The sequence below is a fragment of the Lissotriton vulgaris genome, chromosome 1_1, assembly GCF_964263255.1.
Source record: "Lissotriton vulgaris chromosome 1_1, aLisVul1.2, whole genome shotgun sequence".
Classification (NCBI taxonomy): Eukaryota; Metazoa; Chordata; class Amphibia; order Caudata; family Salamandridae; genus Lissotriton; species Lissotriton vulgaris.
The window spans coordinates 1,389,448,660-1,389,475,856 of record NC_141685.1 but is presented as its reverse complement, the minus strand read 5'-3'; the positions used below and the strand labels follow the sequence as shown (position 1 = coordinate 1,389,475,856).

Genomic DNA, 27,197 nt, shown 5'->3' with positions numbered 1-27,197 from the left:
AACCTATGGTTAATACAGGTTCATCCTCAGGACATTACATATATGCCTTTCACTTTTTCAGAGAATTATAACAAGATCAGAAATAACTTGCTCAGCCTCTGCAGAGAGGCGCAGACGTCAATAGCCTGGATATTAAGAAGCTACCGGTTGGGGCAACAATGCAGCCTCTATGATAAGAAAGATGACTGGATAAAGCAACGTCGGGCCGACAATGCGATCCGCGTCTATGGATAGAATCACCCTGGCATGAAAACAATGTTGCTGGCAGCCATTACAGGACTCAGGGACTTAGTACCCTGTCCTGAACACGTTTATAAAAAAATGTAAGGGGGCAGGGTAGGGATACTGCAACACCCTAGGCCCAATGGGGGGGACCCAGAGAGACCCACACCCCAGGCCAAAAACCACAAAAAAAACCTGCAAAAATGAATGTGATCCCACAAAACTCAAGTGAGATCGGCAAAAAGACCAACCTGGGGCCATAAACATAGTATATGGGGATGAGAGGATGCAGGACCCCCCATCCTGAGCCATCAGAGGACCAGGAGACTCCACCTCCATGGTCAAAGACATAGTTTATGGGGAGGGGAGCAGTAGCAGCTTCTCCCTGCAGGCTGGAGCAATGCCCGCTCCCTCTGAATGTAATGGCCAGATGGGGCTGCGGGCCCTAGGGCTCTGCCTGTGGCCCCCAAGGAATGTATGGTTGTTGGCCTGGGTGGGCACTGGGGCACCCACCGTCAATAGTACAGGCCCCAGGGGTTAGGGTCCACACGTCCGATAATATCGCGGGGAGGGGGTAAGAGCCCCTCCTCCCCTTTTAACATAGGCCCTGTGGAATAAGTTCCCCCCAGGGCCTAAAGAGGTTTAGGGAGTGGGGTCACATGTCCCCCACCTCTTTTAACATATATGTAAGGCCCTGGGGCCCCTAGGGCCTAATGAGGCTTGGGGAGGGGGGCCACACAACCCCCCTCTACTTAAATTTTTTTTAATGGCCCTGGGGGATGGGGTCCCCAGGGCCTAACAAGACTAGGGGAGCGTGGCCACGTGCCCCCCCCCCTCCCCTTTATTAAAAAAAATAACGCCCTTGAGGATGGGGTCCTCAGGTCCCAATAAGGATTGGGTAGTCTTTATTTTGAAAAAAAAGGCCCGGGGTTGGGGACCCCAGGGCCGAATAAGGCTCAGCGAGGAGGGCCACAGGCTCCTCTCCCATTTAATAAAAAAATAGCAGCCCTGCAGAATGGGGTCCCTAGGGCTTAGTAAGACTTGAAAAGGGGTGGGTAGCCCCCCTCCCATTTAATTTTTAAAAAGGCCTTGTGAATAGGGTCCCCACGGCCTAACAAGGCTTGGGAAAGGTAGCTGCTTGGCCCACCTCCACTGACAAAAATAAGGCTTCAGTAGGGGAGCTACTTGCCTCCCAAATAATTGCATTTGGCCCCAGGGAACAGGGCTTATTGAGGCCTGTGGAAGGGGGCTGAGCTGCCCCTTCCCCTTTTAACTGCATTTGAACCCGCTGGTATTAATGATGCTCGGGGAGGGGGGCCACGTGCCCTGTCCCTTTTATTAAAATATGGCCCTGGGGGATTTTGCTTTGGCGAGGTGGGCCACATTTCCTCCTCCCCAAATAATAAGGTATTTGACCTGGGGCTGGGTCCCATGGGCCTATTGGGGCTCAGGGAGGAGAGGGCCATGCACCTCTTCTCACTTATAATTAAAAAATGGCCCCTGGGAATGGGGTCCACGGAGCCTCCTAAGGCTTCTGGAGGGAAGGCCACACCCCCTTCTCCCCTATAATTAAAATATGGCCCCAGGGTCTGGGGTCTTTAGGGCCCATGTGGGCGTGGGGCACACACCCCAACGTAAAACTATTTGGCCCCATCGGATGGGGAGGCCATGCGCCTCTGTCCCCTATAATTAAAGCATTTCTTGAGGAATGGGGTCCACTGGGCCCATTTGGGCTGGAGGAAGGGGGCCAAGTACCACCCTTCCCTAATGTTAATGGATTTCACCCTGGGGGATGGTTTCCCCGGTGTCTCTTAAGAATCTGGGAGGGGACCACGATAATACCAAGAGTTTACTATTTAGTTGCCTTGATATAACGGTGCCGTCCTTGTTTACACATCAAATGTACAGAAAAGACAATTTTGTTTTTCACGATTACCATTTACTACAATTTTACAATTTGTAATGCGCGTTTCAGTGAGAGAACAAGAAGCACAAGTGAGAGAAAGATCATTTCTGTGAGGGTTTATGTGTCTTTGATTATATAGGGTATAACATCTGTGCACTATATTGGCCAGTGTCAGATGCCGCAAAGTTCCTTGTTTGTGGTTTGTGCCGTCACTCTCTGTGATGTCACAAAATTGCATGCCCCACTGCCTTACAGAACAGCAAAAAAGGATAAATAAAATGATACTAACGCAATGTTATTATAATTTTTTTTCTGTATAGGGGCACTTTTGTGGAGCAGGACTAGGTTGCACAGGGGGGAGTAGTGGTGACAACCTCCTAAGTGAACATGAATGTTTGGCCAGCCCTCTGGTGCCAGCCAAACATTCATGCACACTTAGCATGTTCTCCACCCAGGCTGCATTACAGCCTGGGTGGAAAACATGCCCAGGCTTCCATTCCCCATCTGAGCGCCAAACCACGGCATTCAGACCAATCATAATGTTGCATTGCAGCATTGTGATTGGCTCAGAGAAGCCTGGGTGCTTACCAATCACAATGCTGCATTGCAGCATTGCAATTTGCTCAAGGGAGCCTATCCTGCTTCCGGTTCCAACAGAAGCCAGGAAGAGGACAGAAAAATCTCCATCCTGTACCCTCTTCTACCCCCTCCACCCTCACTGCCCCTGCCCCCGCCCCACTACTGATTCCCGTGACCAGCTGCGACTGTCTTTTATACATATCCACGTATGTGTTTTCTGATTGTTTGTACTGCTTGCACTGCTCTGTGCCTTGGCTAATACCATCAGATCTTCAATTGTCATCAAGTATCAGTAAGACTTAAGTAATTATTTTTTTGCCTGTACATGTCATTATCTCAGATATTTTGTATTACATTCTCCTGAGACACTTACACAATGTGAAAGACTATTTACTCTTCGTCAATAAAGGCTAGAGCACTGTTTTAAGATGATCAATGAAGCATGCTGATTGAAACCTCCAGCCCTTTAGAAAGGAAGGAAGGGCTTTGTTTTTTTAAGGATGTGCATGTCTACTCAAGACACACAATAGCACAAATCCATTAGTAACCCCTGCTCTTTTACAAAGAGTACAAGGGGCAGGATCATGATAAGCTGTGCTGCTTCCCCGCAGTTCCCTTTTTTTAAAATTTATTTGAGATGTGCAAAGTTATCAACTATAACTCAGAATTTCTCCCAATTATTTCATGAGCTTTATACAGCACAAGATGCAGACAGATGGAGGCTGTCCCTGCTCATTGTTTCCTTCTTGTGCTGCCTGGATTTCATGCATTATTTCATAGAAATTCAGATTAATATGTATGAACTTTTGACACCTTAAACTAAAAAAAACAAGTGTTTAGCTCTGCGCTGAGCCAGGGCAGCTATGATATGTGCCATGTTGTCGCAACCTGTGAGATTCAACATGCAATGAAGCCTACCTTGACCATACAAGGCGCAGTTATACAAAAGTGTGCTGACGAAGGCGACTTGCGGAGAAGAGAATCTCAAATAGAGTCATAAAATTAAGATGGTCTACCAGGCTGAATACAAATCTAATATCTTAGGCAACCCTCTGAAACAGTACTAAGGAAGATACAGCACTAGGCAAATACCCAGGAGGCTGGAGCAGTCAATGGATCCATCGAATGAAAGGAATACCTTTACTCAGGCGCGGCCCATGCATGTAAGATTGGTGGGGCGGGGGATTCCACAGACACATTGTTTATTTTAATTTTCCCTCATCCCTATGCGCTTTCCTGCACGGGCCACTTCTGCTTTTAATTGAATATGTCACAAGAGCAGTACACTCTTATAGGTGGACCAAGTGATAGAGGTTGCCTTTTTAAAGTGAAAGAAATGAAAGTAGTTTTATGTACCTGTTGGTAGAGATGGAAGCTGTGGTTGGGGTCATGGAGCAATTGAGGGTGAAAATGGAGTTGTGATTAGGTTTTGGGGTTGGAGCTGTGTTGGAACTGGAGTTAGGGTTGGCATAAGAGGTGGAGTTGGAGATGAGGTAAGAATCTAGATTAGAGTTGTGGTTGGGCATTTTATGATGTTTGACACTTGGATTATGGTTGAGTTGGAGATGGAGATGGGTTGGAAGTAGGGTGCTAGACCAGGGTTGAAGTCTTATTGAACGGGTCATACTTAGAGCCATGTGCCACCAAATGCTGCTCGTGTGCTCTGCCTTTTGCAACAAACAAGCCTTGTACACGTGACCCTTCTGCATGTTAGCAGGCTACAAATGTTCATTGAATTCATGATTACATGAAAAGACCACTAGACAACGCCATCAAAACTATCTGGCAGATCTACAAGAAACGAACGCAGCGCGTTGCTCCAAGTAATTATGCTGCGCCGCTGCATAAGTTTCGAAGCACAGGGATGCACCATTTTTACAACAATATGTCACATCTCTGTGCTTTCCCCTGCGCTGGTGCACAAACTGCGGCCTGCGTCGCGGGGAGATTGTTTTTGTGCAGGAAGGGGCACCTTCCTGCACAAAAACAATCAATTGAGGTGATTTCCTTTTCCAATGTGTGCTGTAGAATGCAGCACGCATTGAAAGTAAAAAAACAAGGAGAAATGAAAACATTTCTCCTCGTTGCACCTCGCTACGCCACCCCTAGGGTGGCAAAGCGTTCTGATGCATTTCCAGATTCACGATTTCTCGTAAATCTGGAAATGCATCAGTGCACATGGGTGGTGGGTGGGAAGACCCACAGCAATACCCATGTCAAGCCCCTAACATGCAAAGTGTTGCGTGTACAAGGACGATATTTACAAGCAGAGGAGTTATGCAGGGTAACTTTACCTGTTCTTGTAAATATCACTTAGCAGGATATGCCACCGGGGCGTCACGCAACATGAGGCACCGGCGGCGCAGGGGCTTGTAAATCTGCCCCTATGTGCTTAAATCTGTGGAGTCTGCAAAACTAAGACCCCCCTCTGTTACTCCAGTTTGCAGCACGGAAGCGGAGAATGTCCAAGCTGAGCCAAAGAACTACAGCAGCCTCCTGGTCACCTGGGAACGGCCACGTGTCGTGTACGACACCGTCATTGAAAGGTTTGCTGTCTTTTATCAGCAGCTGGATGGTGAAGACCAGCCAAAGCAGGAACTTTTGACCGACGGCTATCAGGATATGGTAATTATCCATTCTCTTTTGTGCAGAATGTGTCCTATGATTGCCCAATTTTTGTGTTTAACCTGCTGTTTGCATGGCACAGCTAACAATAGGCCTGATGGAAATTAGAATTGCTTTGTTTTTCTTTGCTTTCACGAAGAGTGCACGGATGAAAAAAGTGTAGTTTTGAAGCACTGCAGAATGTTTAACTTGTCAATATTTATTTTACGTTTTTTGGAGTTCTACATAGCGTGAACTCAACCGCAATGTATCAGTGCATTTTACATGAGCGCCGTAGCGATACAGACAGACACATTCATTTTGTTAGGCATGGGGAAATTAATTGATTTGCCCAGAATCACAGGATGTTTAGCGTCCCTGCTGAGACTCGAACCTAGGGCCAGATGTATCAAGCAAAATTGTGATCGCAAACAGTGAAATTCACAGAATTTCACCGTTTGCGATCTCAAAATCGTAGTGTGCAATGTAGGTAAGCAAAAACCCACTTGCAAAATAAGGAATCGCAAAATTTGGATACAGGATTGTATCCCACTGTATTAATGTTTTGTTTATACATATTTGATTATACATTCACATTGATTAAATCAGTGTCCGGCTGGACACCTTTCTTATAGTACAGATTCTTGTCTATATTTTGCATCCTAATGTTTGAATGCTATAAATTAAGGACCAATGTTGCTTAAATAGATCATGATCACGTAGCAGCATCAGCATTCAAACTCCACCCTAGGTTTTGTTTTGGTTCGCTATCAGCTTCAGAGCCAAAGTTTTGTTCTCTCCCTTCAAAACTGCATTGTGATAAAAAAAACAATAATTTAAGAATAAAGAGGCCCGGATCAATCTGACGACCTCTATTACGTGCGAGTCATGGAAAGATACCGACTCAATGCATCAATGATCAATGAATCCTGCATTCTCACCTTCCAGGTCGTATGATAATGATTCTTGGGAGGTAGAGGATTGAAAATTTGGTATTTCAATGTTGTCCTCAATATCCTACAAGGTTATCACAATCCAATCATCATAGAGTTTGTATTCTGCTTCTTCCAAGAGATCACGATGAACAAAGATGCTCAATGTGCCAGCATTTCAGTTGTAAACTGACTTACTGTAACTTTCCGGATCCTAGGTGGGCAGCTACGATAATGGAATATCAAGACAAATTAGCTTTGGGGTGTATGAGGACGTTGATGCAGACGAGGACTCTTGCAGTCCTTGAGGAATGCAGAACCAGGAGCAAGAAACGTATTATTCATATGGAGGATCTGAACATGGTGCTGTTAATAGGGAGAGTCAAGAAGGGAGAAGTACAGAGACTCCACCTCTGGTTAAAATGCAAGCTCCAGCTCCATATGAGGGTTACTCAGAACTCGCACCATGATCGACACAGAGTCTTTCCAAGTCTTCACACCAATCACTGGAAAAGATCTGAAGCACTGCTTTGAAAGTTGAAGAGGATTGAGCCCCAAAACGACCACACCAATAGAGGACTGGCATTGATAAGCTATTTCTGAAGGCACTCCTTCTTTAGAGCGGACTTTGGAATCATCTATACACCAGCACCAAAAACAATCTCGACCACAAAAATATTATGAGGAACGCATTCAAAACACACTTACATGTCAAGATTTGAGATAAAAACACATTGCATTGACTCGCAAGCCTGAAACTGGAAAAAACTTTAAAAGTGTAAGTTTAATCCCACAAGTCTGGTCAGGTGTACCAGTCCTGTATCAGAAAGTTTACCCCTTCAGACAAGAGGACGCCACGTCATCATATTTGTTGCCCTATCGGATTCAAAAGTGCACGAAGACAACTAAATGTGATTGGAACATCAGGCTATCATTCCCAGTAGCAACCTCCTCATGATGACTGCACATATTCAACATCTGTGGACCTTCCCTTACACACTGAAGGTGCATGAAGTAAGTAGGTATTGACTCAGATGAGGAACCACTGGAATATCTCGGTAGGACATTAACTCCAGACAAAACCTCTGCATATAGTTATAGTTAGAGAAGCAATGTACTATGACGTCATCATGGCAGTTAAACAGGAGGAAAGTGATTTCCTCATTAACTTTGTTGAAAACATATTGCAAACTACTAAATAAAGAAAGTAACTACCTCAACTCTGGTGGCTATTTGGGCAGCTGCTGCATAACTCTTTGTGATCCTAGACACTACTTGACTGATGTGAGCACTTCCAATGGGAACAAATGAAAGAACTTCTTCAACACCTTCCAGAGAAGTATCATTAGAATCTAGAAGACATTGCTGCTGAAGGAAAAATTATTGCAAATGCTGGAATTCTCAGCACATTAGATACCGCCAATAGGGTATTTAAGCAAATTAACAGTAGATCTTCAAGCGACGAAATGACGTAGGTGAAAAAGTTTGACCAATACAGTAGTATGGATGCCGATATCAAAATTCCGATATCCGGATAATGTTATGCACACGTCAAGGGCCTTTGGGTAAATGACACGATTAACCAAGGAGATAATATTTCCAAAAAATAATAATGTGAACTTCGCGTCCAATGACAGGCATGTGCGCAGACCTTAATAAGCTGCTACCACAAATGCTCCATGCTTCCTATTACAGCAGTGTCCCCATGACGGATTCGGTCAAACTTTTTCACCTACGTCATTTCGTCGCTTGAAGATCTACTAACATCTTTGCCCTGACGAAGCTCCCATGGTTGGGGAGGGAAACGCGTTGGCTGTCTTAAGAATGAAAAAATAAAAGAAAATATATTTTTGATACAACGTGGTCCTGGTTTACTTCATACTTGGTGCTGCCTCCATTCTGTTTCTACAGCATCTTTTTGATTTACATACTGATAACATTCCCCTTTCTGGTGGTGATGAGACTATGAACTCTTGCCAATCGGTCACTTTACCAGCCAACAAAGCTAACAACCACAGGAGGGGTTTCCAAAACCAGCCCTTGCACAGCAGAGGTTCCCATGCCCGGCAGTGGTCATGACAAAAGCTTCAATTCCGAAAGAAGACTCAGCCACTACCAAACACTGACTCTCATTATTAATTTCTCCTGATCCCACAACACCTGTCAGGGGGAAGGTTGCAATATTGACCTACGGAATGGAGGACGATGCGAATGGAAAAGTGAGTGCTGTGAGCTGCACTAAATGAATACTCAATTTAACGCATCTAGCTCCAAATACACCACTTTGCTAACACAAAAGAGATTCGCACACTATCCCATTAGGGAGTGATAGACAAAGTCCTCCACAATTAACAATGGGCAGGAGTCTACTCCATGTGTGTCCTCATACCAAGAAAGGATGGCACACTGCATCCTATCCTAGCCCGTACACACCAGACTTAAAAATGTCAACTTTACAGTAAGTCCATAAAAAGAGACTTTACTCGCAACAGTCGACCTGAAGGATAAAATTGGCCCAGGTACCTTTGATTTATGGTAGGCGTATAAAAATTTCAGTTTTCTGTTGCGTCTTGAAATAAAATCAGCACAGAGTGTTTACCAAACGTCTTCCCATGGTGGTGTCTTACCTCGCCACCAAGGAATTTATGTTTATCTGTTTCTGGACAATTGGCAGGCAAAAGAGATGCCATGGCAGCAATGCTTATTCAACAGAAAACAATGTCCATGCTCCGTCAGGTAGCGCTCCCAATCAATGCCAAAAGTCGTTTCTGATTCCTCTGTAGAACCAACATTATCTAGGAGCAACTTTAAACATCTATTTAACCCAGGCTTGCTTTCCTAACAGTGGAGAGAGTACCAGCAGTTCAGAGACAGATTGCAAATTTAAGGCATTACAGTCCCTGGCAGTTCGAATAATTATGCAACTGTTGATGGATTTGCTCATAGAGCTTGTTCCCAGTGAACGTTTACCTGTGAGTTCATTGCAAGAGTATAAGGTCTCCAGGTGGGCACAAGCCAGCAATGTTGGACCTGGCCATTTCTGCAGGATCACCCCAAACCTTCTGCCTTACTCCTCCCCTGTTTTGTTGAATTAATTTTTGTTGGATTTAGGACTCTGTTAACCAGTGCTAAAGTGCGTGGGCTCTCTCCTTAAAATGTAGTAACATTGGCTTAGCCACAATTGGTTTATTCAATTTACTTATAAGTCCACAGCAAACCGCACTACATGTGCCCAGTGTTTGTAAATAAAATGCTACTAGTGGACCTGCAGCACTGATTGTGCCACCCACTTAAGTAGCATTTTAAACATGTCCAGGCCTGCCCCTGTAGAGACTGTGTGTGCAGTTTTAAACTGCCATGTCAACCAGGGATGTTAACCCTCTTGCCCGGCCCTAACCTTCATTTTCAAGACATAAAAGTCACCTAAGGTGGGCCCTGGACAGCCACAAGGGCAGGGTGCAATGTATTTAAAAGTTTTACATGTTTAAGTAGTTAAAACTCTTAAATTCATGTTTCACTGCTGCAAGGCCTATCTCGCCCATAGGTTAACATTGGGATTACCTTATTACAATTTATAAGTGTAATTTCCAATTGGGAAACAATGGATATTTCAGGTTTAGTGTCTCTGGACTCACAATTTAAAATCACAATTCATAGTAAAGTCCAGTTGTAAGTTGTAAGTCTGAAAACTACACTTTTAGAACTTGGCATTTTCTTACTTTAGCCATTTGGTGTCTTCTGCCTGTCTCTGAATACCGGTGTGGCGTGGGTGACAGCTGGGCTTTGTGCATTCCCTCTAGGCAGCCACATGCAATGGGAGCTTCGGTTTGCCTTGATGGGCCGTAATGGGCCATTAACTGGCTTGATGGCGTGGGAGGGCGGAGCTAAGCACCTGAATAGGCTGTGCCATGCCTCCACACAATAGGCCTAACAACCCTGTATTGTTACTCCAGCCAGCTTAGAGCCAGGTCAGCGGAGGAAGGGGATTCCCTGCACTTCAAAGTCACTCTCTAGAGGCTTCTCCCACCTTCCAGAACCAGGGCACCAAAGTATGAATACTGGACCTCAGACACCACCACCTCAGTACACTTCTGTACCTGTGGATAATCTGCCAGGAAGAAGTACTGCTGTAAGAACTGGCACTCTGCTGGACTCCTGCTCTGCTGTGCTGACCTGCTGCTCTCATTGCCTGATAGTGAGAAGGATTGGGCCCGTATCTCTCCAACCCAGCGCAAAAATGAATCCAAGGGCTCCCTGGCTTGCCTCTAAAGTGCAGCGGATTTACCCGGAGACACGAAACGCTATGCTCCCTTGACCGCAAATCAAAATTGAACTAATGCAGATGACGAAACTTGATTAAACATGTGATAATGCAAGGAAATGATGCTGATGTATTGTACATTTGGATGATTCTAAACTAGCCTTGAGAAAGCCCTGGCTACATTTGCCGATAAGGGCGAAACACGTGTCGGCTGTTCCCTTCTGTTCCACTACAAACATCTAATGAAAATGACAATGACTGCTTTTCTCTGTGGTTTTTTTGTAAAAAAACTCAATGGTAAAACCTCAAATGAGTGAAATGGAAAAAATAAAGTGCAAATAATAAAAATAACTTTCCTTACTACAACAAACCTGTACTGTGCTGTTCTCAAAACAACATTGAAGAATAATCCATTTATGGGGGAGATTATATATTTTTGCTCAAAAACTCTCTCCAAAGTAGTCTTATGTACTCACCCACGCTTTCTCTGAAAGGAAGTATCACCCTTTCAACGTATTCAAACAAGTGAGCACTCTTTCAAAATCTTTAAAGCAAGGCATAAAGAGCCCTACACTTTCTAGATGGCAAACATACACTCATGTGTCTCATTGACAGAACCAAACCCCCAGGAAAAACAAAACACTTATTTGTTCCCTTAATACCTACACAGCTGAGCAACCTAATCTCAAAAGAGGGCATAGCAAGATGGATTGTGCAATGCATAAAAGTTAGCTATTCACACACAATCAGAAAAATTGTAAAATTTACACGGACTCCTCCCTTTTTTAAATTAGGAAAGTATCAAAGCATCTAATACAGTAATACACAAATATATTTCAGTTACATAATAATGTGCCATGTGTGGTACAAATTCATCATAGGAAATAAAAGTAAAATATTTTAGGAAAGTAACCAGGAATTATAGTCTGCATCCAGTCTTTCATAGGATCCTAAATTCTTATATGTTTACTACGACTTGGATCATTTTGCATAATGGACATTTCTAACTCTCATAATGTCATGAACTCCTGCCCCCTGGATCCACCAAGATCTGGAGGATCTTTTTGAAGCCACAACCTAGCTATTCGAAGTCATGTTGCATTAATGGCAAAAAATTTATTTCTATTTTAGAATGAGGGATCCAAGGTGAGTGACTCAATACAATCATATTAGCATTCCAATCTACATCAGTTTTTGTTAAACAATTTAGTTGTCAAAGCACCAAATTCCAGTAATTATGAATAAAACAACATGCATCGAAAATTTGTGTAACATCTGCCTCTGAGCTCTGACAAAAAAAAAAGTGTAAAGTCAATAAGAATTGTAGTATAAATGATTCAAACATTTGAAATGATGTCGTCGAATGGGAGAGGAATTCAAGATTGATAGAGAAAAGGATTTTACACTGCCTAACTTCATCTATTGAAACCTCCTTATCAAAATGTCTATTCCACTTTGCGGCCAGATGATCAACATGATGTCCCATGCTCTTGCTAAAGAGCTTATTAAAAATAATTATACAACCTCAAACAGGGATCTTACTAAAAAGATTCAGGAATGCAATATTTGTAAAATTGATCTCTCTGGTAGGAAGCTGATGAAGAAAGCTTCTCCACTGTTGGTATCAATACAATAAACCTATCTGGGCAATAGTCTCTTTTCAGTACTTCATAGGGGGCTTAAACTCGAATTAGAAATTTACCCTACAGGTATGACGTGCAGATCTCACCAGAAAGATGCACAGCTAGCATGTAGAGATAATGGTATATTAGGATTATAGCCTAGCAAGAAGAGCTGATTGAAATAGGAGATTTTACACAGGCTCCTTATGCTCTGCCATATTTTATGAAATATAAGGAAGGAGAGTTTAAAACTTGTATGTTTAATGTATCCTGTATCAATCAGACTTTTCACTGGTGCCTGATAATCTGGAAAAGAAAGCCCCAAAGGCCATGGCACTCTCCCCATTATGACCTAAAGTCTCAAAATAAAAGCAGAAATGTAATGTAACCAAATAGATGGAATTGACATACTGTCCATGTTGCAAGAAGTTTGAAGGGATTGTAACCTACTGTGTGGTTTTTTGTAACGCCATATGAACTTATGCCAGCTCAAATTTTTTGAAATAAGGTTTTGGAACACAGAGGGGCCTGGACGGAAAAAAAAGTAAAATATCTAGGCAAGATCGTCATTTTTATTGTAATACGCCAACCAATTGGGCCAAAAACGAACAATCCCATTTCCTAAAAGTTAAAATTAACTTCTCATATAGAGCATTTTAATTAAGGCTGAATTCGTACCCTGTGTCCACAGAAACATGCACCCGATGTAGTTTGGGAAGTCAACAAAGCAAGCTGTATATTTACGATATTAACCTCTTCCATGCTGATGATGGCCCCCAGCCGTCATGCACTACGATGCTCGTGTGCTGATGATGGCTGGGGCCGTCATGAACCCGCCCACTCGCGATTCTGCCGCACAGGCGCAGAATCGCGGCGCATGGAAGGGGTTAAGTTTATAGCCAGATACAGCTCCAAACAGCTGCACCACTATTTCCATTGCTGCTGATGCCAAATAAGACAAGATAGCAATGTCATCAGCATAAACAAGTATCCACACCTCTAAATTATGCAGCTGAAGTGATGGAAAGCTAGTTAATGTCGTTAGAGCTTGCATATAAAGACCTAGATATAGTGCAAACAGTTGAAGAGAAAAGGGTCAGCCCTGCCTTCTTCCGCGATGAACCACAGTTCTATCTAACAACCCTGTAGTGCACATTATATGCACAGTAAGTGATGAATATAATTCCCTAACTCAATTTAAGAAGACAAGGCAAAGCCCATTGGAGTCATGGTAGACGATAGAAACCACAAGTAGACTCTATCAAATGCCTTTTTGGCAATCAACAGGATCATGCCGGTGGGCCACCTAGAGATATCAAGTGGTGTTATAGCATTGTTAACATCGGAGGTTGTGTCTGTGAATAGGACAAATCCGTGTTGCATTGGATCCATAAGGTTGGACATGATAGTGGTCAAGCAATTAGACAAAATTCAAGTATAACTTTTAGAATCAGCATTTATCTGTAAAATTGGGCAATATGAGTCACATTTGCTGGAATCTTTAAAAATGATCCTATGTGTGTTTCCCTCTGTTATTTAGATACTAAATCACCACATATTAGAGCTTTAAAGAGATCACTTAACAGAGGGTTTAATACTGCAGAACAACACCTTACTAAAGTCCATGAGTATAGAATCAGGGTCAGAGGCTTTCAAAGCACCCATGTAAGAAATTGCATCCTCGATCTCTTTACTTGTAATGGATGACTCCAAGATCTCCTTCTGTAAGGCAAATATCTCTTGAATTTGGACCCTTTCCAGGTAGTTGTCAATCTGCTCTTGTGTAGCGCTACGATCTTCAGCATATAATTTAGAATAAAACTGGGGAAAGAAAAACCCTTCCTTAGTCAATTTTGATCATGGATCAAAGCACCTGTTAATCCCTGATGCTAGAGATTAAATTCCCACTGTTCTTATCCGTAATTTGAAATGATAATAAGTATCCAATTTCCCTGCTGTTCGCAAAGCATAAGCTCGGATAAACCTATAGTTTCTAAAAACGGATGTATGACGTTACAACGCATGCTATTACAACGCATGCCTTTACGAAGCAAGTTTTACAACGCAAGTCGTTGCGACTTGCGTTGGGGGGCGCTGGATAGTGAATAGTTTAATTTACTATTCCAACTCCAGTCCCCGTGGATAGTAGGGAAGGTATTGGAAACTATTCCCTATCCTAGAGCGCCCCCCAGTGCAAGACGTTGTAAAAGTTGCGTTGTAATGGTTGCGTCGTAAAGGTACTTCATTGTAAAAGTTGCGTTGTAAAGGATGTTCCCCTTCTAAAACAGTTTGCCAACTATATGTGGAATGTCACAGTGATCATCACTCAGCCCTACGCTGTTTAATCTATACATTCAACAACGTGCCACCATAGTACAGGAGTTCCACATCTCAGCTGTCTCCTATGCAGATGACAACCAGATGGTTGTACCTCTGACAAATGGCCCCAATTCTGGTAACCAGCAACTGGTACCCTGTTTGGATAAAGTGGGCCATTGAATGCCAAACTGTTGCTTAAAGCTAAACGGCGACAAGACTGAACTAATGATATGAGGAAATGGGGCCATTCCCAGATCTTCGGATAGATGTCCAATTGGTATGGGTAACCCTCCTTACCCGAAATCCTCCATTTAAGATCTGGGAATTTGGCTGGCTAGTGCCTTTGCAATGGACCACCAGGCAAATAAATGATGTGGAATTGGCTTCGGGCTACTTAGAATGATCAGGAAAATACTGACATTGATTCCAGATCATTTAAGAAAAATTATTATTCTGTCCCTCAGAGGCTCGCGTTTGGACTATGGCACCTCTCTTTATGTGGGCTCTCCTAAGTATGTAATTAAGAGACTTCAGGTGGTGCAAAACGTACTTGCGAGGCTCCTGCAAAAGGTTCCAAGCCTAGTTTCAGTAAGAGAATCCTTTAAACAGCTCCATTGGCTGCTGATTGAGGCAAGAATCAAGTTCAAATCCCTTTGCATCGCTCATAGGGCCATAAATAACAAAGATTCAGTAAGGCTCAGACATTTGGTATCTATATATGTTCCAACCAGGCTCTTAAGAGCCTCTCCACTACATCTCCTCAGCACGACCAGAGTCGAAAGGACAAGATGGGGAAGAAGATCATTCTCACACCTGGTACCGAAGCTGTGGAATGAGCTCCCACTTGGCTTCAGATCACTTCAAGATGAACTCTCCTTTAGGAAAAAACTCAAGACCTGGCTATTTCCTCTCTAATGTACCAGTCGGATTAGTCACTCTGTCAGCACTCACCAGCATGGGGAAGACCTTGGACAGCCATGCGCTTTACAAAAACAAAACATAAACATAATTAGCCGGATCCCAGATCATCTTCTTAAGCCCCATTTGAAGAGTAGTAAGTTGTTAAAAGAAAATCATTTCAACAACTTTATTACGATCACACAGATCCTAAAAAGTATACAGCACAATTGTCTAAAAAATATACACCGAAATGTATGGATAAAAGAATATAGAATAAAATGCATAAAAACATTAGTACAAATTCAGCATTGCAGCATTTTGATTGGCTTAGGAGAGGGAGGCTGCATGATTCCTGTTCCTTAGGCCTAGATGTAGGTAATAGCAAATTACCGAATGGTAAATATGGAATTTTACCGATTCAGTATTCACTATTCGGTAATTGCTATGTAGGTAAAATATTCTGTAAAAATACAGAATCTGTAAGATTTGTTAATTACCGATTCTGTAATACAGAATCGGTATTTGCCATTCATTCCTATGGGCCTTGAAGCCCATAGGAATCAATGGCAGATACCGATTCTGTAATTACAGAATCGGTAAAATTACCGAATTTGCAAGGGTGACAGGGTGTCACTTTGACACCCTGTTGCACCCCTGTTTCTGGCTTGTGTGCCATGTGACACACAGACATGCCACATGGCACAGGTGTTCATGCACAGATGTGCATGTACACTGGTATTCGTTATTTACCATGGAATAGTATTCCATGGTAAATAACGATTCGGTAAGGGCCTGTGGCACTGATTACAGTGCCACCTACATCTTCATTTACAGAATCGGTAAATTTACCGATTCAGTATTTTACCGATTCTGTAAATTTACCGAATCGGTAAATATACCGATTCTGTAAATAAAATGCCCCCTACATGCCATATCCCAAATACCGGTCGGTAACGGCTGAAATCGGCCGTTACCGGCCGGTAATTGGCGACCTACATCTGGCCCTTAGTGTTGCAGTGACTATCGCTGGCCCATACCGCAGGGGACAGAGACCAAAGCGCAGGGGACGTTGACTTCTTTCTGAACTGATCTGAGAGTAAAATGTAGCATTTCAGTGAAGCTTTTAAATATTTCAGAAAAGCTTGAAACACTTGAAAGAGTCTTGTGTAATTGAGGCAAATTTTAGCCCTTTTTGATCTTTATTTTGTAAAAGAATTGAAGGTTGTCACTAAACTCTTGAATCTTTTGAGGACAGGACATTTGATCCCTGAATTAATTAGGGATCAGATCAGAAAGTAAGATCAGAAATGAATATAGGGTGAGAGCCACTGAAGAACTTTATTACTATTGAGACATATCCAGAAGGTGCTCTGTCTTGGAGCTGTTGAGTCTCCTCTTCCTGTGGGCAAACACCTGGGTTGTACTGCTCATTGGCTGGTTTTGGGATGGGTAACCCGATAGGTTGTGTATCATGGGCATAGGTGGAAGGGGTGTCCATGCAAAAGAAGGTGGTCTGGTCGAGGCAACACATAAATATTACAAAAATACACCCTTAAAGAGGACAGTCTCAAGACTGTCACTATCCATTGCAGACTACTTATAAAGAATAGTTGTTTTTTAGGATAGTAGATAGCTTACTGATGCAAACAACCTTTGCCTGTGAAGAATATTACCTTTTTGATAGCTGGCTACAAAGAACTTGAGGTATCTGTTGGGAGAACTAATGCCACGGCATATTGCAGACGATTACGCTGGCCATTTGACTTTACAATATTTCATTAGTGAAGTGAATGTGGTGGTTTTCTAATTTACAAATTCACATTTATGCAACAATGGTGCCACCCTCTGTCTACTTTGTGTATTACAAGCATGCCCTCCATAATCACAGAATTGGCATCAATACAATGCAAGTCGTACACTTAGGGGCAGATTCATAAATGTAAATTTACACATATCAAGTTATCTTTACTTTGCCCTGGGAAGGCGTTTCATGGGAGTTGCGTGGGTTTTCCCAGACCTGGTAAACCTGGGAATGCTCTAAAAAATGAAGACCTACAGGGTAGGTGTAATGATGAGAAATATCTCTAGTTCTCCTCGTTGTTTCTTCTTTCTATGTGTGCTGCATTCTGCAGCAAACATAGGGAGGAACAGGCGCACAACACCCATTGAACTCACCGGGCTTCAGCCCTCCGCGTCGTGTGTGGCAGCCCGGGATGAGACAGATCCCGGGCACACACAGAGCCACACCCGAACGTTTAACAGGTCTTTAAAAGACCATTTGAGTGTTAATTAGGCCTTGCTGTTGTTTCGCCCCTTGTTGGAGGCCCTGCAGCTCCACTCTGCCTACTGATCAAAGGTTCAGCCCCCCCCGACATTTTCTCTTACTAACCGCCCCCAGCCCCCCCCCCCCCCCCCCCCCCCCCCCGAAATTTGGCTCTAGTTGCGCCTCTGGGGAGGAATATGCATGCTAGGATTCTTTTGTGCATGAAGGTTCCCCTCCCTGCACAAAAACAATCCTGCATGCAGTACAGGCACCCTTGCACCTTGGTGCACGGATGCTTGCATTGGTGCTAGGCTGCCAAAAGGGGCACCAACACATGGGAAAGGGCAGGCATGCACCGTATTGCCTTAAATACGGCACACTCCCGCCCTTTCCCTGTCACGCAGTGCAGCACAGCACGCTGACTTACTGCATTGCATTGCATCACTTTCTCATAAATTAGGCCCTTAGTACTTTTGCCTACTGACCATTTTGAAATGTTAATTTATTACAAAGATAGACTTACATGACTATACCATCTGAAACCGGGGATGGAGCCAAATTTACAAGTGTAAATTTATTACAGTCCAAAGGACCTGAAACAGGGGTAGCTCAGAAATGCAGTGAGTCCTAAACCACACTTGGCCAACTACCGATATTAAAACCAGTGGGAATAATCAACAGCAATCAAACAGTGAAAATAGAAAATAATGGAGGCAAAGACCTAAAATACAACCCCATAACAAACAATGGTAAAGTAAGTTAATTTATTTAAACTTTTTTTTAAATGTGTACATTTAATTCAATGCCAAACATGTGTATATAAATAAAACTATATTACTCAATACTAAAATATTTTAGTAACTTTTTAAATCTAGAAATAAATATAACTTATATTTTGCAATAAGATTATTACATTTATTTAGCTGGATTCCATACACAACGTGTTGTCATTTATTATACATAATAATTAAATGCATCCATTTTACTTTAGGTGGGATTGTTTTTAATAAATCTTTTAAAAAATAACTGTAATTTAATATATACAAATTAATTAAATATTAAATTCAAAATTAAGCTAATAGTCTAAACATACTGCTAATAACTTTTCATAGTTAGACAGTGTTCTATGATACGAGGCAGATTTCACTCTGTGGCAAAGGATAGAGAAAATTTAAAAAAGAGTATTAAACTTTAAAACGAATTAGTAGTACCGTTTTTATGTTAAATAATAATGTAAATTATTGTTATATATGTATTGTAATTAATTTAATTATTTTAAATGTAATAAAATGTAAACCTTTACAGCATCATGAACATAATTTAAATTTAAATGTTTTATTAGTTTAAATAGAATAAATTAAATCAACATTATTTTTTAAAGATTTATTTTAAAATTCCATTTAATGTGTTTATATTTACAGAATTCATTGGAAATGAATGTACTTGCTTTTTTAAATAAATCACATTTATTTTAAAATTTTAAAAAGGTTGTCAAATAGTTTCCTGAAAAATATTATTATTTTTTGTTTATACAAATGTTTTTTAACACGAAATAGTCTGAGTTGGAGTAGATTTACTATCGAATACAATAGTCTGAGCCCTTTTTGGCTATAATAAGTTTAGACAGGCAGGGTGTGGATAGCAAAGGGCTTACTCTTTCGTAAGTGAGTGTCTGTCCCTCCCTATATTCCTCTTTTGCCCTCTCTAAATCCTAAACCACTCCCATTTCACAGTAAGTATCCCCATTCCCCATCCACTCTCCCAGGTCACCCCCGCATTTACTACTCAGCAAACATACAAGTGTGTGGATCTCTCCATTGAAAATGTAGGACAGGTGAAGGTGGAGACTTACACCTGTAGGTTTGTTTATTACCTTTTGTAGTGAGTAGTACTACTGTAGCACTACTTTACAGTCTGTGAAATACAGTTTGTGATTTGGGCCCATAGCCTTTGCCAATGCTTGCTTAGGGTTTGATCTGTCCTACTGATACTGCCACCTCTCATAAAGACTTTCCTTTTTTCTAGGGTGCTTGTTTGGGTACTATTCAAAACTGCCATTGCTCATTACAGAATATTTTCTTTTACAGGGTGCTATTCTCAATGATCTGCTTCCAAACACAAGTTACGTTCTTCAGGTGGTGGCCGTCTGCAACAACGGCCTGTATGGGAAGTACAGCGACCAGGTGATTGTCGACATGCCCCTGGATGACCCTGGTGAGTCTCAATGTCGGCTCGGTCCCTTCACGCCTCTTAAGGGCTAATAACCCTATCTTTGCAAACCAGTTGTCACCCTGGGCTGAGTACCCAGCTGGAGTTCTGAAATCAGGATAGTCAAAGGCTGTAAACTCTTATAGTGCATGGCATTGTTATGTCTCGACTTGGAGATTTGTGATAGCCAAGACTTTGCATGGCTTTCACATTTTTTGGCAAAATATATAATTCTGAAATCTTTATAACTGTTAAAATACCACATGGCCTTTGAATTTAATTGTACACGTTCAATATTTTGACTGTTCTGTATTTTAAGCACTCCAGCTGAGATATGATCTTTAAACTTTGAATGGTGATGGGGTTTCCTGCTTCTTATTCTGGTATATTATGGTTCTACAGCTCCATAGACATCAGTTAGGGATTAGCTAGGGTTTACAGACGTTACCCCTTGTATGCATTTGTTACTTTTGATGCAGATAAAATGAGCTATATATTAAGTTGCACAGTCACCACATAGGTGTATGACTAGTGCAAACCACAATTCAATGTTCTGTGTTTAATGCAAAAAGGCGAAAAATCCAGTTCTTACGCAGACAATTAAAGAAATTACAAAAACTCCAACATCGAGCATGAAAAGTCCTTTAATGACCACCCCAACACACTGTATTTCAGAGATGCTCAATGTCCGTCTTCATGGTATTACAGGTTCCTAGGTGGTGGAGAAAGTGTAATGAAACACATCACTTATATTGGCTTAAGCTTCTCTTTGGTACCCCTACCACTGCGTTATCTAATACAGACCTATTTGTCATTAAAGCAGTGCAGGCATGTCTAAAGGTTTTGTGGAGCTCAGCCAAAAAAACTGAGATGCAGCCTTTCATTGGATGAGTGTCTATTTCAAAGTTTAAAAAAAACTCAGCAGGTAAAGAGAAAACATGGCTTATCCAACATTTGATACCACAAGTGGTATTGGCTGTAGTATCAGCCATTTTATTTATAAAAAAAGAAACTTTGCTTTAAAAACTGTAAAAAAACGAGCTCCGGCCCGTGAACATGTTTAAAGCCTGGGGAATAATGACTGTTGTCTCCCTTTCTGGCGAGTCGGAAGCAGTGGCAGGAGCAGAAAGCAAGATCCCTGTTCCCTTTCTGTAGTTTCCAGTTCTGCCCATTAGCTTATGCTCACATAACAGTCAGTCAGGATTTTTAAAGCATGGCTAATCACTAAAGAGGGTATCCAGGCGCTGAGGGTCTTGCTGCTTCGGGTGGGTTCAGTTGAACAGCCAGGTCTTGAGTATTTTCTTGAATTCCAGGCGAGAGGATGAGGTCTGGAGTTGAATGGGTAAGTTGTTCCAGGACTTAGCAGCAAGAAAGGATAAGGAGTGTCCTCCACAAATGTTGCTTTGGCGGATGCAGGAGTATGTGCAATTGAGAGGGAGGCAGAGTGCAGGGATCTGAAGGGTTTGTGGAAGTTCATGTGGTTGTTTATGCAAGATGGTCCTAGATTGTGAAGGACTTTATAGGTGTATCACCAACTTCAATTGACAAATCTTCTGAATAGGGAGCCAGTGGAGCTTCTTTAGGTGGGCTGTGATGTAGGTCCATTTGGGGACCCACATCACAGTCTGGCCTTTGAGTTCGGTAAGTGTGCAGTCTCTTCAGTAGGAGGGTGGTGATTAGGGCTTGAGTGACGGTTCGTCTGGTGTTGATGGGGAGCCACTGGAACATTTTCTGGAGCACGTGAAGGGTAAGGAAGCAGGAGGATGAGACTGCATTAATCTGGCTTTTCATGATGAGCTTGCTGTCCAGTATAATGCCAAGGTTGTGGGCATGGTCTGTCAGAGTGGTTGAGGGTCCTAGTTTGGAAGGCCACCAAGAGTCGATCCACGTGGAGGTGCTGTTTCCAAAGATAAGCACTTCGATTTTGTCCATGTTGAGTTTTAGGCAGTTACTTTCCATCCAGTCAGCGATACTCGTCATTCTGATAGTGATAGGTGTCATCTGAGTAGGCTATGATGCTTAATCCACTGGGTCTGACAATGTTGGATAAGGGGGTCATGTAGGTGTTGAACAGTGTGGGACTGAGGGTCAAGCCTTGAGGGACACCGCAGATGTTGGTCTTGGGGTCCGAAGTGAACGAAGGTAGGTGGATTCTCTGGGTATTTCCAGTGAGGAAGGAGGAGATCCATTTAAGGGTGTCTCCTTGGCTTCAGATCTGATGAAGCCCTTTGACAAGGGTGTGTTGGGATAGGGTGTCGAATGCTGCTTATAGGTCGAGGAGGATCAGGGCTGCATTTCTCCCTGATCAAGGAGGTTTTCAGATGTCATCATTGGCAGGGCGGTTTCAGTGCTGTGGTTAGTGCGTAATCCAGACTGGGAGGTGTCCGGAAGATTGTTGTTCTCCAGGTGTTTTCTGTGAGTTGGCAGTTGATCGCTTTTTTGAGGACCCAGACCAGAAAGAAGAGCAGAGAGATGGGATAGTAGTTCTTGAGTTTTCTGGGGTAGGCAGATGGTTTCTTGAGGAGGGGTTTGACTTTTGCATGTTTCCAATCTTCGGGGAAGGTGGCCGTGGTAATGGATGTGTTGAACATGGCAGTGGGCTCGTTGCTGATCATCTTGCTCCTGAGGTTGGAAATGTGGTGGGGGCAAGGGTGCATAGGTGCTCCTGAGTGGATGGAGTTCATGATGGCTGTGGTGTTCTGTATGATGAGCTGGGCCCAAGACAGTGAGTAGGTGGTTGGGGATTGCATCTGAGGGAGTGAGAACGCAGTAGAGGTTGGAGAGGGTGGGTTGAGGTTTGATGTTTTTGAAGGGGCTATTAAGGGATGAGAATTGGGACACAGGGTCAATCCTGTGTTGTCATCAGTGGTCAATAGCATGAGCAGGGCTTAATTTGAGCCTGTGGTTTCAAGTGCTTTGCACCCGCACTTAATTGTCAACACCAGCACTTATGACAGTCTGACACATGGTGGCACTATTTGCCTAATTTAGAGATAAGCACAACAGCAGATGTTTATTAGATCAATATGTAATAAAAATTATTAATACTGGCCACAAAAGCCATTCTTATAGCGTTGGGGGCCTGGAATAGTCTGACTTATCACACCTGTAGATGTGTGATAGTTAGTAGTTGTATTGGTACTGTCATTGACAGGGGCAAATGAGTGTTGCAAGCTGTAGTGGCCTCCTAACAAGGGTCTTGGCACTTTAAAAAAAATCGAATTAAGCACTGACTGCGTCAATAATGTCAGTACGGTTGGCACTGACATTTGGGTGGATTGACCCTCGTGTAGCGCTTGAATAATTCCACTGGCATTGGAATCCTTAGGTGGTACAAGTTAAAGGTGCTCCATGTTTTCTGCTGTCGTTGTTCACAGAGGTTTCGCTGAGACGTCTTGGGTGTAATTTCAGGTGCTGTGATCCAATTAAACGTGTAGTCTGTTAGAACGTACAATACAGATGTGTCAGATGTCAGTTTCATATTGCATGCTGGATGGTATGACATGCTGACGTTTTACTATGTATTCAAACGCTTTTTATAGCCTAAGGTCGGAAATGAGAATAGTAGCTCAATGGGATAGTTTTTAGTCCAATACTGCCATCTTGTGGTATTTTACCATCAGTTGTATCTAATCGAGAGTGAAAGATAGAAAATGATCTATAAATAATGTATGTTAGAAGCTACCTATATACTCGTTTGAAAAAAATACCAATAAAGTTATTGAAATAAAAAAAGAAGTTACATATATAGACAGTGAGAAGATAATCTAACATAACATAATATAATATAATTGGATATGATATGACAGCCATTACTACAGATAATTTCATGTCTCAACAAATTGAGCTCCGCCTTCAAATTTGAACTTGTATCTATAGAATTGAGGAGACGTTTACAGAAGGGCAGTATGCAGCCACAAGACAGTATGTGGGCAGTATTGGTGAAGAGAGGGTAACGCAGAGAGGAGATGATGGGGCCTGATGGATTAGGGTATGCAACCTACTTATTTTTAATAGGCATCTCAAAAGCTCAAAGGTATTCAGCAGTGCCTAGAAAGAGCAATGTGTTTAAGAAACACACTATAATGATTCAGGGTGAACAGTTTGCTGCAGAATGATTGTATTGTACTTGCATTTGCACCACTCAGGAGGGGAACATCCTTTTCGACGCGGATGTTACCCCACAGTACTTTTACAACACGTCTGTTACAACGAAAGTCGTAACCACGACTTGCGCTTGAGGGCGCTAGAGGATAAAGAATAGTATATTTACTATTCCAACACCTTCCCTAGTATCCACGGGGACTGGTGTTAGAATAGTAAATTATACTATTCACTATCAGCGCCCCCCAACGCAAGTCGTTGTAACGACTTGCGTTGTTAAAGACGCGTTGTAAAAGCACGCGTTGTGACGGTATGCGTCGTACTGTCATACATCCACTCAGAGACATATCTTTGCCAGTGAAACTGGAGCGCAGTGAACTGAGTCTCAGAGCCAGAGTTACCATTTTCTCATGCAGTGCAGCAACGACAAATGCTGTGCTGCTAGAGAAGGAGTAAGGAGGAGAGAGACAAATGTACTGAAATGTGGCACTCTCCTCCCCTCTCTGGAGCGCCACTGCTGAAATTATCTGCGGAGCTCCACGGAGACATTGGTATACATCCTAATCATTAGAATTTAGGTGACAGAAATATTTTAGACAATATTTATTTCAATATTTCTTTTATTCTTATTTCATATGATTTCTTATTATTCAGTTTATAGAAAATTATTTCATCATGAATTCATTTTTTTGAAGCATATTTTTTCTTTTATAATACATGTAAACAATTATCACAAAAATTGCTATAGATATATATAAAAACATATGGCACAAATTATCTAAAAAAAGCACCTGATACCAACCACGCAAACTCAAAATCATACCATTCTCACAGCCATACTTCATTCAAACCACACTCAAGAAAAGACAGAAAGGGGAAAAGGCTGAGTTATACTTGGCAAGATCTAAATGCCAATTCTAGGGTCTCAAAGGACAATTTGAGGCCCCTGCACCAGGTCGACGCGCGTTTCGGCGGCTGTAGGCCACCTTCCTCAGGACCTTTTTCTCATAGTTTATTTGCCAGATATCAGGTGATGAGAAAAACAATTGTTCCCTGCTACTTAGAGTCTCACTTCAAGGAATTAATTTTGGAAAAACGGGATGTGTGAGAGAAAAGGGTATCAATAGTCAGTGCAAAATCCAGTGCGTTGTTTTAAGAAAGGCTCAATCCTTCACAGTGGTGTGTGATGATTCCTCCCATATTCAAGGCAACTCCTAATCAGCTGCCAGCTACCGATTCTCTATCGCTCGAAGTGAAATGATGAACAGTGTCTACGCGGTGAGAGGACTTAAATGTGATCCTTAGTAACGTGTAACTTTTTTCAATACTGTATAATATTCCCATGGAAGGTAAATTAAAGGAATTTTGTAGATGCCGAACAACCATCAGGGCCCTCCGTATCGCCGTCCACATTCGCCTCTCTCTTCAATGATGTCCGCGGTAAACTCAGCCTTTTCCCCTTTCTGTCTTTTCTTGAGTGTGGTTTGAATGAAGTATGGCTGTGAGAATGGTATGATTTTGAGTTTGTGTGGTTGGTATCAGGTGTTTTTTTTAGATAATTTGTGTCATATGTTTTTGTATATATCTATAGCAATTTTTGTGATAATTGTTTACATGTATTATAAAAGAAAAAATATGCTTCAAAAAAATGTATTCATGATGAAATAATTTTCTATAAACTGAATAATAAGAAATCATATGAAATAAGAATAAAAGAAATGTTGAAATAAATATTGTCTAAAATATTTCTGTCACCTAAATTCTAATGATTAGGATGTATATCAATGTCTGAAGTGTATGGCCATTGAAGGAACAACCCTTTCATAGTGATGTTTTTCGTCTCCCCTCTGTTCCTTGGCCACGACTGAACTGTTGAGGGGGTCCCATTGTACATGCTGCGAGCTCCATGGAGACCCCTTTGCGCCATAGTGCGTGGGTGCATCCGTGAGTCAAGCAAAAGTTTTGTACTAGAAGGATACTCTTCCAGTACAAAATACTGAGGCCGATTCACAGAACTAACTTAAGACAAAATCCTAAACGTACTACTTTTGGTATTCACAGAAGTTAGGATTTTGTCTTAAGTTTGTCTTAAGACAGACTTAAGACAGAATCCTAACTTAAGTCTGTCTTAAGTCTGTCTTAAGACAAACTTAAGACAACATTCTAACTTCTATGAATACCAAAATTAGTAAGTTCAGGATTTTGTCTTAAGTTAATTCTGTGAATCGGGCCCAATATTCTTAGACTCATTTTAAACGTTTCCCCACTTTGTACATGTGCTATACAGCGCATCACCCATGCAAAGTCAGAAACGAAAGGAGAAAAAAATAATTTCTACTTCATAGCGCCTGGTTGAAGGGTGTGCTATTTTCTGATGCTAAACCCTTTCTACTTTAGTTAGTAAATTTGGTTTAGCATCAGAAACCTTGGGTGGTTGCACATGCGCCACCCATGGTATGCTCCCAAGGCACTAATTAATGCAAAGCAGTGCCATGCTCTGATTTGCATTAATTTCACTTTATTTTCAGTGCTAAACAAAGAAAATTGGAGAAAAAGAGTTTGCGCCAATTTGCGTCACTTTTGTAAAGCAAACACAGTGTAAAATCGTGGTAAATCTACCCCTCAGTGTTTCCAACAAGAGGTTTTGTGCACCCAACTAAAAATTGTGAAATGTGCTGTGTGAAAAGGGAGCTTTGAAGAGGATGTTAATAGGAAGGAGAATGGTGGTATTAAAAGGAGACAAACTTTGAAAAGGTCAGTGTATAGAAGCATAAACCTCAGCTCTGTAACATTTTAGAATTACTTCCTGCAGAGCCAGTCAATATCCAGCCCATTTCCTTTGTTCCAAGTGGAGCTTTATCTTTCATGAGGGAAACTCAGCCATTTTTGGAACATCTGGTTCCAGGACAGGGATAACAGATGCTTGCCAAAGGCGGGGTCGGTATGCTTAATATCTTGAATCAGATCTGGTCTGACCTTCTACTCTTTGCCCAGAAGTTAAATCTGGTCCGCGACAAGGACTTGATGTTCCTCCACGATGGAAGGAGAAAGCCAACATTTAAATGTTGCAGCCCCCTAGTTTTCCTTGGTTTTCTTGACAACCTGTGAGGACCCTTGAGTCCTCTTGATTCGTCATCATCAGGATAAGATGTGGGCCTGAACACCAGTGCAGAAGAAGTTGTTTCAGGTATTAAAGAGAAGCCGCAATGTTCAGTATCTCACTCACCGTCAGAGTTTTAGCAAATGAGTGCTTCTAGTCAGAGGTTTGTTCATCGTA

The 27,197-nt window shown here is 42.1% G+C and overlaps 1 protein-coding gene across 1 annotated transcript in view; it reads left to right on the top strand.

The window, feature by feature from the left end:
* Positions 1 to 27,197, top strand: part of PTPRZ1 (protein tyrosine phosphatase receptor type Z1) — a 652,698-nt gene that overhangs the window by 394,174 nt on the left and 231,327 nt on the right. Inside the window, exons 9-10 of the mRNA XM_086966862.1 lie at positions 5,148 to 5,332; positions 19,696 to 19,822. Of these exons, the coding sequence (XP_086822988.1) occupies positions 5,148 to 5,332; positions 19,696 to 19,822 (312 nt within the window). The remainder of the gene's footprint in view (positions 1 to 5,147; positions 5,333 to 19,695; positions 19,823 to 27,197) is intronic.